The 18,743-nt window shown below is 38.1% G+C and overlaps 1 protein-coding gene across 2 annotated transcripts; it reads left to right on the top strand.

The window, feature by feature from the left end:
• The first annotated feature begins 699 nt into the window (after positions 1–699).
• On the top strand, positions 700–18,430 carry TRIM58 (tripartite motif containing 58). Of its 2 annotated transcripts, none has more exons than XM_027546752.1 (6): positions 700–1,196; positions 5,475–5,570; positions 7,354–7,584; positions 9,694–9,716; positions 9,813–9,913; positions 14,131–18,430. In XM_027546752.1, exons 1-6 carry the CDS (start codon positions 774–776, stop codon positions 14,718–14,720), a joined length of 1,464 nt encoding a protein of 487 aa, XP_027402553.1. In that variant the 5' UTR covers positions 700–773; the 3' UTR covers positions 14,721–18,430. The 2 variants fall into 2 exon arrangements, with proteins under 2 accessions (XP_027402553.1, XP_027402552.1); XM_027546751.1 differs by having other exon boundaries at positions 704–1,196; positions 9,795–9,913.
• Positions 18,431–18,743: the final 313 nt, after the last annotated feature.

Raw genomic sequence — 18,743 nt, 5'->3', positions numbered from 1 at the left:
ACTGCAAGGAGATTCAACCAGTCCATTCTGAAGGAGATCAGCCCTGGGATTTCTTTGGAAGGAATGATGCTAAAGCTGAAACTCCAGTACTTTGGCCACCTCATGTGAAGAGTTGACTCACTGGAAAAAATTCTGATGCTGGGAGGGATTGTGGGCAGGAGGAGAAGGGGACGACAGAGGATGAGATGGCTGGATGGCATCACTGACTCGATGGACGTGAGTCTGAGTGAACTCCAGGAGTTGGTGATGGACAGGGAGGCCTGGTGTGCTGCTATACATGGGGTCGCAGAGTCGGACACGACTGAGCGACTGAACTGAACTGAACTGAGAAAAAATAAATTTTGACAAAAAAAAAAAAAAAAACTTTAACAAATCAATATGTCATAAAAAGATAATAAGGTCATGGGGCAGTTTAGAAAATAATTGAAGGAAGGAGCTTAGCGATTCTTGAAATTTACTGACAGTGAAAACATGAGAGTACAGGCTCCAATAAGCGACCTTACGAGGGATTTCGTTAGAAATGATCAGTTTCCTAGGAGGCTAGGATTGCTAGAATGTTAATTTTATGCTTGTGGTTTACTGTGTCTGAGTTGCAAGTTTTCACTGGGCGTGGCTCATTTGGACGCTTGCCAGTGGATAAAGCCCATCTTGTGTCTGCTTCTCATGAGGCTGTGGGGTTCCTCCCTTCTGCGTCAGAACACCAGGAAAGATAGTGCAGGCAGCTGGGAAAGACAGCTGTACTATCTTAGGGGCCAGGCAAGGCCCAGCAGGCCATGGCCTCGGGGTCCCCTGGGGAGCGGCTCTGCGAGGAGGCCCGGTGCCCAGTGTGCCTGGATTTCCTGCAGAATCCCGTCAGTGTGGACTGCGGCCACAGTTTCTGCCTCAGATGCATCTCCGAGTTCTGCGAGAAGTCCGACAGCGCACAGGGCGGCATCTATGCCTGTCCGCAGTGTCGGGGTCCCTTCAGGCTGGAAAGCTTCCGGCCCAACAGGCAGCTGGCCAGCTTGGTGGACAGCGTGCGGCAGCTGGGGCTGGGCGCGGAGCCTTCGGGGGCACGCTTGTGTGTGAGGCATGGCGAGGAGCTGACCCGTTTCTGCGAGGAGGACCAGGAAGTGCTGTGCTGGGTCTGTGACACCACTCCAGAGCACAGGAGCCACCACACAATATCGCTGCAGGAGGCCGCCAGGTGCTACCAGGTGAGAGGTGTTACCATGTAATGTGGAGGGCTGTGACTCCTGATCTGGAAATGCTGGTCTGTAATGGAAGACACTGACTAGGTCAGAAGTGTGAAAAATCCCTTGCCAGAGACAGAGCCAAAAGATAACCCCTGATCTGAATGAGCAGTGCCCTCCACACCAACCACCCTCCTGGCTCACATTCACCTTTGCTCCATGGAAATACCATCGTTTGGGACTCCTATTCAGGAGCTCAAACATACTGTTATTTTAGACTGCTCTTCTCTGCCATGAAACTCCCTTGTCATTTCATTTCATGCTGGTCTTAATTTTCCTGATATAGGTAATCTGAGTTTCACAACTAGAGCTCCCTGGTGTAGGAGGCTATGTTGTCCAATTGCCTCTTAGTTACAAGTGCATAAATGTTCTTGGAAACACTTCCTAATAACTATCATTTGTATAATATTTTGCTTTTGCATAATAGTTATATTAATTAATGCTACTGTTGTTTAGTCACTAGGTTGTGTCCAGCTCTTTGCAACCCCATGGACTGTAGCTGATCAGGCTTCTCTGTCCATGGGACTTCCCAGGCAAGAATACTGGAGTAGGTTGCCATTTCCTTCCCCAGGGGATCTTCTCAAACCAGGGATCAAACCCAAGTCTTGTGCTTAGCAGGAGGATTCTGTACCACTGAGTCACTTAGGAAGCCCATGATAATTAATATTGTCATTTTATATTGGAATATAGTTGATTTACAGTGTTGTCTTCATTACAGGTATACAGCAAAGTGATTCAGTTATACATATACATGTATCCATTCTTTTTAAAAATCTTTTCCCATATAGGTTATTTCAAAATATTGAGTAGAGTTTTCAGTGCTATACAGTAGGTCCTTGTTGATAATCTATTTTATATATAGTTGATAATCTATTTTATATGTATATAGTAGTGTATATATGTTAATCCTAAACTCCTAATTTATTCCTTCCCCTCACCTTTGCCTTTTGATAATTTTAAGTTTGTGTTTGAAGTTTGTGAGTCTATTTCTGTTTTGTAAATACTTTCATTTGTATCATTTTTTTTTTAGATTACACATGTAAGCAATGTGTGTGAGTATGTGTGTGCTAAGTCGCTTCAGTCATGTCTTATTCTTTGTGACCCTATGGACTGTAGTCAGCCAGGCTCTTCTGTCCATTGGATTCTCTAGGCAAGAATACTGGATTGCCATGGGTTGCCATGCCTTCTTCCAGGGGATCTTCCCAACCCAGGGATTAAACCTGTGTTTCTTATGTCTCCTGCATGGCAGGCAAATTCTTTAATGCTGACCACCAGGGAAGCCCACATAAGTGATATTATATGATATTTATTTTTCTCAGTATGACTTACTTTACTTAGTATGATAATCTCTAGGTCCATCCATGTTGCTATAAATTACTTTGTTTCATTCTTTTTAAGCCAGAGTAATTTTACATAGTGGGCTCCCCTGGTGTCTCAGTGATAAAGAACCCACCTGCCAATGCATGAGAAGCAGGCTTCATCCCTGGTTGGAAAGATACCCTGGAGAAGGAAATGGCAACCCACTCCAGTATTCTTGCTTGGGAAATTTCCCAGACAGAGGAGCCTGGTAGTCTACAGTCCATTGGGTCACAAAAGAGTCATACACAACTTAGTGACTAAACAACATCAATAACAAAAATATTCATATATATATATATGCCACATCTTCTTTATCCATTCATGTGTCAATGGACATTTAGGCTGTGTCCATGTCTTGAAAGAAAGTGAAAGTGAAGTCACTCAGTTGTGTCCGACTCTTTGCAATCCTATGGACTATAGCTTACCAGACGCTTCTGTCCATGGGGTTTTCTAGGCAAGAATATTCGAGTGGGTTGCCATTTCCTTTTACAGGAGATCTTCATGACCAAGGGATTGAACCCAGGTTTCCCGCATTGTAGGCAGACTCTTTACTGTCTGAGCCACCAGTGAAGACCATGTCTTGGCTACTGTAAATACTGCTGCAATGAATATAAGGGTGCATAAAACCACCTTCATGTTTGAATGTTTGCTATGAATGGTGTCTGGATGGGCACAAGGCTCTGGTCCCCTTTAAAGTTGCCAATACATGTTACTATGACGTAGGAATCCAGTGGTTAAGCCGACAGATTCCTCTCTATTCAACACATATTTCTGGACTTATGATACGAGCATCCTCAGTGAAGAGGTGACTAATATTGGAGTACCTGGCTCACAAAAGTGGCATCCATGCAACTCTGTGAAAAAGATTCTTCCTACTGGTGGTCATCAAAAGTTTTTGGACATATTCAGAACATACTTCGGAGAAGGCAATGGCACCCTACTCCAGTACTCTTGCCTGGAAAATCCCATGGATGGAGGAGCCTGGTAGGCTGCAGTCCATGGGGTCGCTAAGAGTCGGACACGACTGAACGACTTCTTTCACTTTTCACTTTAATGCATTGGAAAAGGAAATGGCAACCCATTCCAGTATTCTTGCCTGGAGAATCCCAGGGACGGGGGAGCCTGTTGGGTTGCCGTCTATGGGGTCACACAGAGTCGGACACGACTGAAGTGACTTAGCCGCAGCAGCAGAACACACTTAAATTCCCAATATTTGGAACAGCTGCTTGCACAAAGAGAGTTAAAGTCATCTTTAATCTACTGACCTTACCTGAAGTACTATCACAATGAAAATAAAGTGAAGATATTAACTTTATAAAATAATAATAAATTTAATAAATTATTAATAATATAGAGCCTATACTAATTTTGTATATTTATATCATACATTTTAACTTAGAATAATTAATAATGTAATTATTATTATTATTTTAACTTTGTTTTAAATCAAGGTTGTGATTTATTTTTTCCCTCAAGTACCCTCTGGACCTACCTAGAAATATCTTTTTTAGGTTTTCTTCTTGATTTTGGTTGTCTTCTGCAAAATTCAGGTGCTAACTATTTCTTAACTAGACTTCTAGAGTATATTCCTGCCTTTTTTCTTTAATCCAGCGGGTACCATACAGTGCATGGATAATGTCATATTCTAAGGAAGTTTTCTCTATTTCAGCAGTCCTTCAACTAAATACCAAATAAATATCTTCCAAACTCCTTAGCCTGTCAATCACTTTTAGGACCCTAAGTGCTCTTACTGTAACTCTTGTCTTAAGCATTAATTTTTAGATTCAGCAAAGCTAGCTTAATCACTGTTTCCCCAAACGTGACACAACTTTCAACCTCTTTGCTTTTGCTTACAATTTTTTTTTTGTCTGTTAAGTGTCGGAGTGTTCTAGTCCTTCCAGATTCTAAAAACAATTGCCATTTTCTTCATCTTATTAAATGTCTCATTGGTTTCTACTGCTATTTTATGTGTTCTACCTTAGAATGTTATCATTAAAAAAAAAAAGAAAAAAAAAGACTGGTGTGTGGGACTTGTTGAATGACTGTGGGAAGAATTTAATTTTTTGTTTGTTTTAATTTTTTCCTGAGACTTATTGAATGACTTTGGGGAGACTTTTAAAATGTGTATATGTGTCTATCTTTGTGTGTGTTCTCTGTAAATAAAATATATGTGCTTACCTTTAGCAGGAGTCCTAGGGTTGAAAAGAGATTTAGTTTTCCTTAAATTATTTTTCTACCCCTTGTAAGATTTATGACTTTCTGTATTTCTTTTTCATATAATAAATACTAACTTACAAGATTTCTTCTTTAAAATAATAAGAAGTACACTTCTGGTTATAAAGTAATGAATAACTTTAAGAAGTTGAAATATATAGATAAAAGGAATAGCATCACCTTTTCAGCCAAGCATAGAAGATGAGATTTTGTTTATTGAATATATTTTCATTTCATTTTATATATTTATTATAAGAACTTTTATTTTTAAAAATTGGTATCAGGTTACATAAAATATGCTTATTTTAATTTTCATTATAATTGTATTTATTGCCATTAAAAATTCTGAAGCACCTTGTTTTAATTCTATCCAGTGAATAAAATAATTTTTTCCTCACTGCCCTATTTTTAATTGCCCTATTTTGATTATTTACTGTTTTGCTATTTATAATACAATGAACACACTTTTTAGATACATCCTTTATTATATCTGGCATTAACATTTAAAACATATCTATGTTTAACAGTCATTAATATTAATGAGATCGAACATTTTTGTATGCTTTCTACTGCCCGTTATAGCTGATCTTTGTATTTCTTCCTGTGCTTGGTCAGTTTAAGTACTGAATGAGAGTATCCTTAATGGCTGCAGCGTATCTTCCCAAACAGATAAAGCTCCAGGTGGCACAGGAGCTTGTGAGGAAAGAGCTGGAGGAAGCCTCAACTCAGGAGGCCAATGTGGGGAAGAAAACTGTTATTTGGAAGGTAAGAGAATACTGGGGCTTCAGGTGGCTAACCTATCTGAAGGATCCTTATTTGGATCATTAAGTCGTTCTTCTACCATCGTCCCTGCTTTTGTTCCATTTACCGAGGTACTCAAGAAAAACTGATCTCAGCATCATCCTGGACCATCTCATCCCCTCAGATTATATTTGTACAATTGTGTTCTTTCTAATCTCTGTAATACTATCCCCAATCCAAATTATAAAAAAAGACTTTATTCATCTTGATCTTACTAACTCACTTGATCTTAACTCACTGATCTTCACTCACTGCATCACTTAGAACAGAGTTGTACTGTCACTACTAGTTTAAAAAATGTGTATTTGTTGAATGAAATTTTTACTATTTCACAGCATATATATATATACATACATATATATATATATATATATATATATACACACACACACACACACATATATGAAATACAGGCTTATAGTCATCATATATAAAAATAATCTGAATTTTCTTTTTTCAGTCAATATATTGATATAAATATATGTCTTTTTTCAGTCAATATGTTGATATATTTCTGCCATCATCAGCTCTTTTTTCCTTTACCTATTTATACATACACACACATACATACGCAAAGTGATTCTGAACCTGGACCAATGTTGCCTTCCAAGAGATATTCTGCAATATCAGTAGATATTTTTGGTTGTCACAACTTGGGTGCCTTACTAGCATCTCATATGTAAAGGCAAGAAATGCTGCTAAATACCCTATAATACAAAGGACAGTCCCCACCCCCCCAAAAAAAAATCACAACAAAAAATCACCTGGTCAAATATCAATAGGATCAATACTGAGAAACTGTATATAGAAATGACATAGGTGTTTATATTTTTATATTATATATTACAATATATATAGACTTTATTTCCAAATACTTCTCTTTCCCCAAGAAACCCTTTTTCTCTGATTATTCTCTATAATTTTGTAATTCTTTCTTTTCTTGAAAATTTTGACTTGTATTCTATCCTCTGGCAGATATTTTCATAAGGGTTTTTGCTATATTTTTCTCCGTGATATCTTATTTTTTCCCATAGTTATGTATATCATATGTAAAGTTAATTAATAATGACATTTATTAATAATTTTTTAAGTTAGTAATCTAAGTCAATTGTTTTTAATCCTGACCTGACCAGAAATTTATGAAATCAGGAACTCTATATCTGAGATCTGATTTCATGCATGTCTTGAACCCTCCACTGATTATTCTTAGAGATGTTTCCAAGAATCTTGTTCTAAGTCAAGTCAACTTGCATCATTTTTACCTTTAAGAATGTATCTATGTGAGCCAAAATGCAACAAGCATAGTTTTAATAAATGAAATTCTAAATTCTGTGGAAACCCTTAGTCCTATATTTATAGGTGTAATTATAGTATTTAAAAGGGTGATGTGAGAGAACAATGAATTGCAACTAAACCCCTTTTCACTATGTCATTCCCCATGTGTGTGTGTGTTAAGTCGCCTCAGTCGTACCTCACCCTTTGCAGCCCTATGGACTGTAGCCCACCAGGCTCCTCTGTCCAAGGAATTCTCCAGGCAAGAATACTGGAGTGGGTTGCCATGCCACTCCCCAGGGCATCTTCCCGACCCAGGGATTGAACCTGGGTCTCTTGCACTGCAGGCAGATGCTTTACCATCTGAGCCGCCAGGGAAGGCCCCCGATCCCCACCACGCTCCCCGCCCATACATGAAGGTAGAGGCCAAATACTCTGCCCCAACTGCTGGTGATTTGTTGTACTGTCACTCCAGGAAAAAGTGGAAATGCAGAGGCAACGCTTCAGGTGGGAGTTTGAAAAGTATCGTGGCTTCCTGGCCCTGGAGGAGCAACTGCAGCTTAGAAGACTGGAGGAGGAGGAGCGAGCCACGCTGCAGAAGCTTCGGGAAAGCAAAAACCGGCTGGTTCAGCAGAGCAGGGCCCTGAAGGAGCTGGCAGAGGAGTTGGAGGAGAGGTGCCAGCGACCAGCCCTGGGTCTGCTGGAGGTGAGGCTGGGTGCCTGGGAGAAGAAGGATGGGCACACCTGAGACCAAGGGGACAGATGGCAGCTTTCAGAGATAACTCCTTAAGCAGTTTTGCTCTTTAGGACAGGATCACCCTAGAATTTCCTTGGAAAGCATGTTATTAAAAATCCTCAATCCTAACATCAGAATCTGAAGGGAGCCTAGAGAATCATACATAATAGTTTATACTAAAGACAAAACCTTAAATATTTTCAAAACTAAAATTAATTTAATGATTTACATATGATTAAACAGAAAACAGACTATCTATACTATGTTGCCTAGAAAGCATTTTATAAAAAATCCCATAATGGGCCAATGATGATATTGCTGTATTTCAGTCATGGCTAATCCAACAAGTCTTGTTAACCCATTTTAATGTCAATGGTCAAACATATGAGTAATATCTAAAATTTTTCACTTTGAAATTGGCATATTAATTTTCAAAGCAAATGCTAATGTTCTAGCCCATAGTGCATGCCCATTCCAGGCATTGTGAGGAGGGATTAATTTGACTCCATACAGCTTGCCCACAGTATAATTGAGATTATAGAGAAGACAGACAAATAAATAATAATCCTCCTTAAAGGCATTAAATCCTGTGAATTGAGAAAGTCATCATTGTTGGTGGATGCTTGCTCTCATGCTAGAACTTACTTGCAATAGAAATTTTCTGGGCACGCTTCATTGTGTTTCAATCCCAATGACTCATTTAAGAATGTCTGAAATAAGTAATTTCTATCTTCATACAAGTTCTGTGATTAAATAGCACTGGTCACAGAGTAGGGGGGGTCATTAAATAAAAGCATTTGCATAGCTTTTATATTAAATATGTCCCATTTTCTTCAATATATTTATGCATCAGTAAAATGTTGTTGTTGTTATTGTTTTTATTATTATTGCTATGCCTACTTAGACTAAGCAAACTGTCCCAAAGGAATAAATTTTCAAAATTTTAAACAGTAAATAAACACAAGAACTTTGGCATTTTCAACAATATTCATTGTCACATCTTACTGTATCTTAAAATATTACATATTTGAAATTATCATTTATTAGCACTGAATAAATGTTAGAATGTCTTATAACACAAATCTTGAAGTTTGAAGTGAAGTCGCTCAGTTGTGTCCAACTCTTTGCAACTCCATGGACTGTAGCCTACTACGCTCCTCTGTCCATGGGATTTTCCAGGCAAGAGTACTGGAGTGGGTCACCATTTCCTTCTCCAGAGGATCTTCCTGACCCAGGGATCGAACCCAGGTCTCCTGCACTGTAGGCAGATGCTTTACCATCTGATCCACCAGGGAAGTCCTTAGGGAGACTATTCCTCAAATAATTTGCTTTCATTTTTATACTCATTTCTCCCTTTCTTCCTCAGTACCAGGAAACAACATCTCACCCTTAATGGACCAAAATAAGACCTGTTGTTCTGATGAAATATAAAGCTAATCATTTCCCTGTTTTTATGCCCTGTTAAAATTAATCTGACTGGTGGTCATTTTTTAGAGGGATAAGGGAAATACAGTGTAGGTGATTTGTTTAATAATCTACTTTGACAGAGACTGTTGCTGAATTTTAATGACTTCTGTTTTTTCTACTTAGATAACTTAGACAAAGTATGTTGGTTCAGAGAATAAGGAAGTTAGGGTTTTCTTACAAGGACACTGAGATTATCATTTTATGTCTATACATTTCACTATTTCCCAAATAAATTCTGCAGATATTTAGAATCTATTTTTACCTTAATTCTGTTCACAGAAAATAACTCTTCATAAAAACATCCAATTATCAGAATTATCAATTCAGAAAATAGTTAAACCAATAGATATTATAGGAATTAACCTAAAGTTTGTGTGGTCTGATTTTGTTTTAATAGAGGCAAACTGATTATATTATTTTAAATTCATGAGAAAACTCAATAACAATCTGTTTTAGATTTTTTAAAGAGGGAGTCATATCTCTTATAGTTTTACATCAATAGTTAATGATTTTCAATAATTCCTAAAGAGATGTTCCTGGTGTGTCCCCAGTCTGTCAAAAGCAGTTCAGAGGTCTAACTCACACCTGCTTGTGTTTCTCTTTCATTTTCAGGGTGTGGGAGGAGCCTTGAGCCGGTATGTTTACTTTCCAAATCAGAGAATGGTTTGGGAGAGGCTGGGGAGGTTGGTGGATAACCCTAATGAAAACTGCAGGTTTTGTGCTCTTCTCAGAAGTAAGAATGTCACACGCCTGGAACCCGAGTCCATCGTTATGGAGCTGAAGACAATGTGTCGCATCCCTGGCATGAGGGAAATGTTGAGGAAGTTCCAAGGTAGGCTGCATTTTAGACCTTGAAGAACTATGACTCCTGGAATTTGGCTGTTATTGCATGTTACTGTACCAGTCAGGCTACAGTAACAAAGACAACCCAAAATTTAGTGGCTAAAATCAGCAAAGTTTTATTTTGAGATCATGTTATTGGTTGATTACTGGATTGTGGAGGCTTTAATTTCACATAATCTCACTCCATGCAGACAGAGCCCCACCTCCTTCCTGTTGCTGATAGGCACAGAACTGAGCAAAGTCATGGTGAATCATGCACCACCCTAAGGGACACATATAGCTTTCCTCAAGATATTATTGATGAAAGTGAGTCACGTGGTCATGTCAAACTACAAGGGGGGAAGGGAGAGAGCAGTAGGCTCAGATTTTTTTTTTAAAAGAGTATTGGGATATTTGTGAATAGTCCTGAAGAATATCAGAGTAACTGACACCCATGTAAGCTACATTTGGTTGGAGTAGTGGGTTTGAAAATGATATTATCTGTGACATAAGCAATATTAGTTCCAATCTATGTCTATGTCGTTTTTTATAAAATGCTAAAAACTTGTATTGTTTGGAGGACAAATGAAACATATCTGAAAACAGAGAAAAAAATCTTCAGTATATGAAAGCATTGCAGTGTATCAGATAATATAAAGTTTGGATTCTTTCGTTATCTGGCAGTTTGATGAATTTCTTAAATTAGATAGTCAATAAAGCCAAAAACATTCAGTTAATTATATTTAAGAGGGAATAACTGTAGTGTTATAGTTAGTTTGTTGGGTCTTAGTATTTGGTTTTTTAAAACAATATAGATTCAATGTTTTTAATTTTTTTATATTCAATTTATGCCAAATAATGAAAATAGACTATGACTTAATAATGGGTTTATTACTTAGAAGGAAACTGCCGTCTGTGGGGTCGCACAGAGTCAGACACGACTGATGCGACTTAGCAGCAGCAGCAGCTTTGTCCCATGATAAGAAAACCCATTTTATCAATCCTGTTCAATGATTAATCCATGATCTTACAGGGAGATTGATATTCCCCGATAGCTCAGTTGGTAAAGAATCTGCCTACAATGCAGGAGTCCCTGGTTCAATTCCTGGGTCGGGAAGATCTACTGGAGAAGGGATAGGCTACCCTTTCCAGTATTCTTGGGCTTCCCTTGTGGTTCAGCTGGTAAAAAATCTGCCTGCAATGCGGGAGACCTGGGTTCAATCCCTGGGTTGGGAAGATCCCCTGGAGAAGGGAAAGGCTACCCACTCCAGTATTCTGGCCTAGAGAATCCCAAAGAATTAGACACGACTGAGCAACTTTCACTTAACTGTATGAAATGTTGCAAGTTATTACACTCTCATAATCAGTGTCTTTATATTCCCATTTATGTTTATTGAATTAATTAACTGGTCAATTCCAAAAATATTGTGTATTTTATGCCAGTTACTCTTCTAAGCTTTAGAATATAAAACTGAACAATAACATCAAAGATGTTACAAATATGGAGCATCATGTTGTACATTTTTGCTTAAATTATGGAAAGTACACAAAATGTGAGAAAATGAAACAGAATATTGAAAAAATAAATAAGTGTGGCCAGAAGTTCTTGAGTTAGCACATCTAATCTGGAGTTTTTGATGATCAAGGAAGACTTCGTTCATAGGGGAAAACACAGCAAATATCTGATCTAGAAGAAAGCATTTCAGGCAACAGAAATGAGTTCTAAGACCTGAGCTTAAAATATGGAAGATGCATTCCAGGAGCTATGAGGAAGTCTGTGTGGCTGTTGTGGAGTGAGTGACAGGAGAACTGTAGAGGTCAAGCAAAGTCCAGGTAGCATAGGACCCAACAAGAAGGCCACTATGCTGCTGCTGCTGCTAAGTCGCTTCAGTCGTGTCTGACTCTGTGCGACCCCAGAGACGGCAGCCCACCAGGCTTCCCCGTCCCTGAGATTCTGCAGGCGAGAACACTGGAGTAAGTTGCCATTTCCTTCTCCAATGCATGAAAGTGAAAAGTGAAAGTGAAGTCACTCAGTTGTGTCCGACTCTTCACCACCGCATGGACTGCAGCCCACCAGGCTCCTCCGTCCACGGAATTGTCCAGGCAAGAGTACTGGAGTGGGGTGCCTTTGCTATGAGCAGAAGTGAAATAAAAAAATAAATAAATAAAAAAAATAAAAAAAAAAAAGAAGTGAAATAAGGCATCAGTTATAAATGGAGGAATAGCATTATTGGACTAATGTTTCATGAAGATCACTCTGCGTGGTTTATTGAGAATAAATTACAGAGGGGCAAGGCTTGATGTGGAAAAGCTGTTAGGAGCCTTTGTAATAACTCAATTAGAGACTATTTTCTATTGGACTAGGGAAGTCGTACTGGAGGTACAGAGAAATAGACAAGATCTTGCTATATTGATATTTTGAAAGCAGAACTGGGAAGATTTGCTGTTGGATTAGATATGAGGTGTCAGAAAGGGAGAAAAGTTGTGAATAATTCCAAAGTTAAAATCTCCTGAATTGGCATAATGAAATTATTGTTTACATTGACAGGTAAAGCTGTAGGCAAGGTAGAAAAAAGGACTTGGGTCTTAGACACATCAATGTTGTGATGGATATTAAATATCCAAATGCTGATATTGGGTAGGCAGATGAATTTACATATATGGAGTTCCAGGAGAAAAGTCTAGGCTAAAAGTATTTGGGATTAGTAAAGCATATGAATGGAATTTAATGAAAGTAATATACCTGCCAGCCCAAGAACACATCAAAAGTGATCTGAGAGAGAGGCAAGAGGTCCCAATCATTAGACCATTGGTTTCTCCAATAGCAGTGATGGAGGAGGAGAAGAGAAAACAGCAGAGGAGACCAAGAAGGGGTGATCAGCAGAAAGGGAGTAAAGAGTGATGACTGGTGTCTTTGGGAAAGAGAAATGTTTTCTAGGACAAAAGGATTCTCAAAAGTGTTAAGTGCTATAGAAAAGTCATTTAAGCTGAACTTTAAGGACTGATCATTCATGGGGCACTGGGAAGAAGGTGAAGTTTGGTTAGAATATTATTCTATTTGATGATAGTTTAAGAAATTTTAAGAGTTTAAGAAGAGTTGGGAGAAGAATTAAAAATAGATGTATTCACAACCTTTTCACAGATCTATTTTCTTGAAGTGGGAATGATATATGAAGACATGACATCTGTTAAATAATTCTACCACAACATCATGGAGACCCACTTTCAGTTCCTGTTATTTATGACCTCTAGAGTTTGGAGGAGAAGGCAATGGCACCCCACTCCAGTACTGGAGGTGAAGAACCTCCAACTGATAATCAACAAGGAGATGGGGATGTCAGTCCTCCAACTGCAAGGAATTGCTTTACATCATCAGACTGAATAAGCTTGCAAGTGGACCTTTCCCTAGACCCCTTAGAGATGTCCAGTCTGGTCAACACCTTGATTTTAATCTAATAAAATCTTAAGCAGAGAAACTAGCTGATCCCATGTGATTATCAGATCTGAAGAATGGAAGCAAATGGATGTGATTTTAAGTAGCTAAGTGTGTGGTAATTTGCTATGCAGCAAAGAAAAGTAATGAAAACTGGCCCACTCCATCTTCAAAGGCAGCAATGACATATCAAATGCAAATCTCCCTGATTTTTCCTTCTACCACCAGACCAATAAGCAAAGAACTGTATCTGATTTTAAAGGGTGATTAGATTAGAACCCACTCATATAATCTCCCAGTTGTCACATAACAGAATCATGAGATAACCACCTGGGTCTAAAGGTCATGAAGTTCCTCTTAGAATTCTTCCTACCATAGTAACATAGCTTTTAAAGTGGTGTGTTTTAGATCAATGTAATTTTTCTATAGGCTTTGGAAAGAAAAAAAACCCCAAGGGAGTTATAAATTGTATTTTAAATGCAGATATTCCAAAGAGTACCCAAGTGCTGTGGATAGAGATAAAAGGAATCTAAATGGTTATGAACTTGGTTTGTCTTATCATCAATGGTTATGGTTTAATTGGGGCAGTAATTAGTCCTGGATCATGCAGACATAACAGAGGAATATACTCAAACTCAAGAAAGCATCTGCAAGATGAAATACTTATTTTTTTATCTCCATGAGTTATTAGAGGGAGAGTAAAGAATGGTGTGACAGTCATTAATATCATGGGTTCTTAAGTTTTCACGAGTCTTTTCTGTTCTTTTACATGTTCCACAAAATTGTTTCCACAGTTGACATAAAATTGGATCCTGCAACCGCACATCCTAGCCTCCTCTTGACTGCTGATCTGCGCAGTGTGCAGGATGGAGAACTGTGGAGGGATGTCCCCAACAACCCTGAGCGATTTGACACATGGCCCTGTATCCTGGGTTTGCAGAACTTCTCATCAGGGAGGCATTACTGGGAAGTCATGGTGGGAGAAAGAGCAGAATGGGGCTTAGGTGTCTGTCAAGACACAGTGTCAAGAAAGGGGGAAATCACACCATCCCCTGAGAATGGGGTCTGGGCCATGTGGCTTCTGAAGGGAAGTGAGTACATGGTCCTTGCCTCTCCATCAGTTCCTCTCCTCCACCTGGAACGGCCTCGCTGCATTGGGATTTTCTTGGACTATGAAGCAGGGGAAATCTCCTTTTACAACATCACGAATGGGTCTTTTATCTACACGTTCAACCACCTGTTCTCTGGTTTTCTTCGACCTTATTTTTTCATCTGTGACACAACGCCTCTTATCTTACCACCTATGACAGAAGTGGAATTAGAAAATTGGACATCCAGGGGTCATTCTGATTCTGCCTCTGATATCAGAGATGACTCTTCCTAAGATTGTGTTGCTGAGATACACCCCAAGCCTAGCAAAGTCTTCTGCAATAGAATGGAGCCTATAGTATATACATATGTGAAGGCTCAACAGATGTCCCCATTTAGGTCAGCTGTTTACTCCTTGTCACTATGGAAATTTTCCCATAGGAACAAAAGGGAAAGTATATGTTATATGTGTTTGAATAAAGATTGTATAATAATTTTAGAAATGGAGCAGTCTTATCACTGTTTTCCCAAATGGCTCCACATACTTTTTTGATGAGGTTTTCTTCAAATGAATGGACTTTGTATTAAACAAAGATATCTATACATTTATTTTAATTTCTCATTCCTTTTAATATCTCTTCATTCCAAGTCTTCCACATATTAAGAATTAGAAATAGAAATTCTTAAATTGGTTCAAAACAGTCCAATATTGTTCTAACGTCAGATCCCTAATTGTTTCATCTTTTCTTTCTCTCTCTCCTCTTTTTCTCACTCTGGGCCCTGCCTCTTTCTGTCTCTGTCTCCCTCTCTTTTTTCTTTATTGCTTCTATGTTTTTTTTTGCTTTATATCTCATCATTTAACCTCCATTTCCTTCTAGATTAATATATTCAGAACCATCCCTTTATCTATTCATGATTCCTATGACTATTTAATTATTCTTTAAATCCTCTTTATTCAGGGGTCAATTTCTGAGAGTGATGCAGTTCATTCCTCTGATTATATCACTGAGTCCAATGCCATACCTCTGACAAGAACATTTTCCTTTTTCTTTGGATATATTTTTGATTGCAATATAATTGGTTTATAATATAAACCAATGTTAGTTTCAGGTATTCAGCATGGATACTTTTTTATTTTTGAGCAGAAATTTCTCAGAATTATGATTCAACTAGTTATTTGACCTAGTCATTTTCTAGTTGTAAAACTTCAATTATTTCTTTTTCTCTCAGACTCATTTACTTAGTATGATTTTTATAATGTGGGACAATGATATTGACCTTACAATATTTTGGGAAATAATTGAGTTTGTGATTTATAGGATTGCTTTAAATTCAACTTTGCCTCTTAAATACAATATGAAAATGACCATAATGATGAAATGATAATAATATTTGACTTATTTTTAGTGTATATTCTATATATTCCAAACAAAATTCTTAAAAATTATTGAAAGTTAACTATGCTTCCATCTTCTATATATATATATTTGATGAATACTTGCTAACCAAATGCTTAAATGCTAAATGTTGAAATGTTAAATAATTATTCATTAATAGAAACTTTAGATGACATTACCTAACAAGACTTTTTGATTTTTAAGGAGCTTTTCTCTTCCAGAGAAGTTTCTTTGACTAAAATCTTTCACATTCTTTACAATAACATTAATGATATGGCTTTCTTTCTATAAACATATTTCTTTTCAGACATTTTTACATTTGGAGGAGCATTTATGGATTATAATAATTTTAGCAATGGGGAAATGTCATCAAACTGTATTTCCAGATGGCTTTACATATTCTAATGATGGGGCCTTGTATTAAACAACGATTTCATATTCGATACGTTTATGTTTGATCACGAGCAAACTATTCCTCTGTCTCTTTTAGAAATAGAGGTAATAATAACGTACCTTACATCCCTCTTGTTGATATTTTACATACAATGCACACCCTAGGCCTTTTCCACTCATGATCTAAGTAGAAAGCTGGGTCTCAGTTCACACTTTCCCATCATCAGGGCTTAAATGGGGCCTGGAAACTTACTATAACTCCTGAGTGTTCATGTCACTATAGGGTCTATAGTGGCATAGCATCTATGACAGGAGCTTGTGACATAGAACAAACACTCAGGACAGTAGAGCCCCTTTCCCAAAAGGATCAAGAGGGACAGGGTCACTGGTCTAAGATCATGTCACCCCTGGGGGCTCCACCCATTCACCAGGACAAGGAAGCCTCATGACCTCAGGCCTGCTACCCTCTTCAAGGGGTGAAAAGGGAATCTCAAGAATGCCTCCTCCCCAGGAAGCTAACATCCCAGTGTCTACTGTCTCTTTTTAACCCTATTATCTCATTGTGCATCCTCTTATGATTTATGTCAGTTACTAAGCCAACTTAAATCTTTCTTCATCCCTTGTATTCCACGTTTCACAAAGCTTTGTGCATCTCCTATTATAACCCCTATTTTTTGCCTTCCCAATTCCATACACACGCACACACTCAAACACAATACACAGAGGCTTTTCCAGTGGATGACAACTCCATTTTTTCAATTACTCAGGCCAACAATCTGGTTAACTCCTTTCTTGATTTTACTTTCTCATACTAGTCTATCAGTAAACTCTGTTGGCTCTACCTTCAGAACGTATCTAGAGTTCAGCCAGCTCTAACCACTCTACTGTTGTAACCATGGTCTGAACATCCATTCTCTCCCTCTGAGTTATTAGGTTCCTAATAGCAATCCTAGCTGTACTTTGGCCCCTCCATGTCCCTTTTCAATGCAGCAGCCAGGCTGATCCTTTTAGCACCAAGATTGTAGTACCATTGCTATTACCTTCTATTCATCTTAGAGTTAAAGCCAAAATCTTTATAACAAACCCTCAGACCCTAGAAGATCTGAGCACAAGTTTCTCCTCTGACTTCCTCCCCTTACTTCCCTTTTTATTCTTCTCCATCTATCCTGGCATCCTGGCTGGGTTTACACCAGACCAGGCACTTGCTACCATCGAGCCTTTCTCCCAACTGTGCCTTCCACCTGCAATTTCCTTTTCCCTGATGTTTAATTCATTTGCTTTCTTTCCTTAGTTCATGTTAGTGTTAGTCGCTCAGTCATGTCCATCTCTTAGTGACCCCATGAACTGAAACCTGCCAAGACTCCTGTGACTATGGAATTCTCTAGGCAAGAATACAGGAGTAAATAGCCATTCCATTCTCCAGGAAAGAGAAGGGATAGAACCTGACCCAGGGCTAGAACCCATGTCTTCTGCATTGCAGGCATATTCTTTACTGCCTGAATCACAAGGGCATGCTCAAATCCTGCTTTTTAGTGAGAACCATACAACCTGACCTATCCCAGAGCTCACCCAGAGTTCACCCTCCAACTTCCCTTTGTTGGGTGCAATGGAGGCACTTTTCTTCAATATACTACTTATTGGCTTCTAATGTATTATATTGTCCTATTTATTAAATATTTATTTATTTACTTGCTTTTGCCTTTTCTGGATAGATCGTAAGCATCCTGAGGAGAGGGATCACTGTCTATTGATAATGATATGTCTGATGTATCTCAAACAACTCACTGGTTTTTATGTGGTTATAACTCAATGCACATTTGTTGAATAAATAAATGATTAACTTTTGTTAGGCAGAATTAAGTGATGGATCTGAAAATATTTTATGAAATATAATATAATGGTATTATTATTATTACTAATTTATAACTAGAGAAGCACCGATCAATAAAGCTTAATGTCAAGTGTTAAAAGAGTAAACCAATTTTTAAGTGTAGAAGAAATTTGAATAAATTTGTAGAGATACTGGTTCCAGTGACATGATGAATTGCTATGCCCAGGTTCCATTGAGCCACTTGTAGCTTTGATTCCCTATGACAATACAGTGACAACTTTAACTCATTCATTGCCTTGTATGCATTCCATATGCAAATTTTCATACTAAGAATGTGGGGAGCATTATATAAGTTATATGGAATAAAAATTTTGTAGAAACCAACTTTTCCATGCTTTGTGAACTCCTTTTTGTTTTAACTGTACTATAGAGCCACCTTCTCTCCCTCCAGTACTCTCCCCACTGTCACTTCCCTTCAACCATCTATCTCTAGTTATCTGCTGGACTTTTTTTTAGGCCAAATCATTATAAAAAATGACTAAAATCATAAGGAATGATTACAAAGTCAATCTCAAACATTAGGTTCTAGCTTTTCTGAAGCTATAACTCTCCAGAGTCGTGTTTATAGTTTATCAAAAGACTAGATGATTCATTCAAATAACTAATTTGATCATTTTCCCCATGTCCCACTCCTGTG

This window comes from Bos indicus x Bos taurus, chromosome 7 (genome assembly GCF_003369695.1).
Source record: "Bos indicus x Bos taurus breed Angus x Brahman F1 hybrid chromosome 7, Bos_hybrid_MaternalHap_v2.0, whole genome shotgun sequence".
In the NCBI taxonomy this organism is placed as follows: domain Eukaryota; kingdom Metazoa; phylum Chordata; class Mammalia; order Artiodactyla; family Bovidae; genus Bos; species Bos indicus x Bos taurus.
The sequence above is the reverse complement of the archived record's forward strand: the minus strand, read 5'-3'. Positions and strand labels throughout refer to the sequence as shown.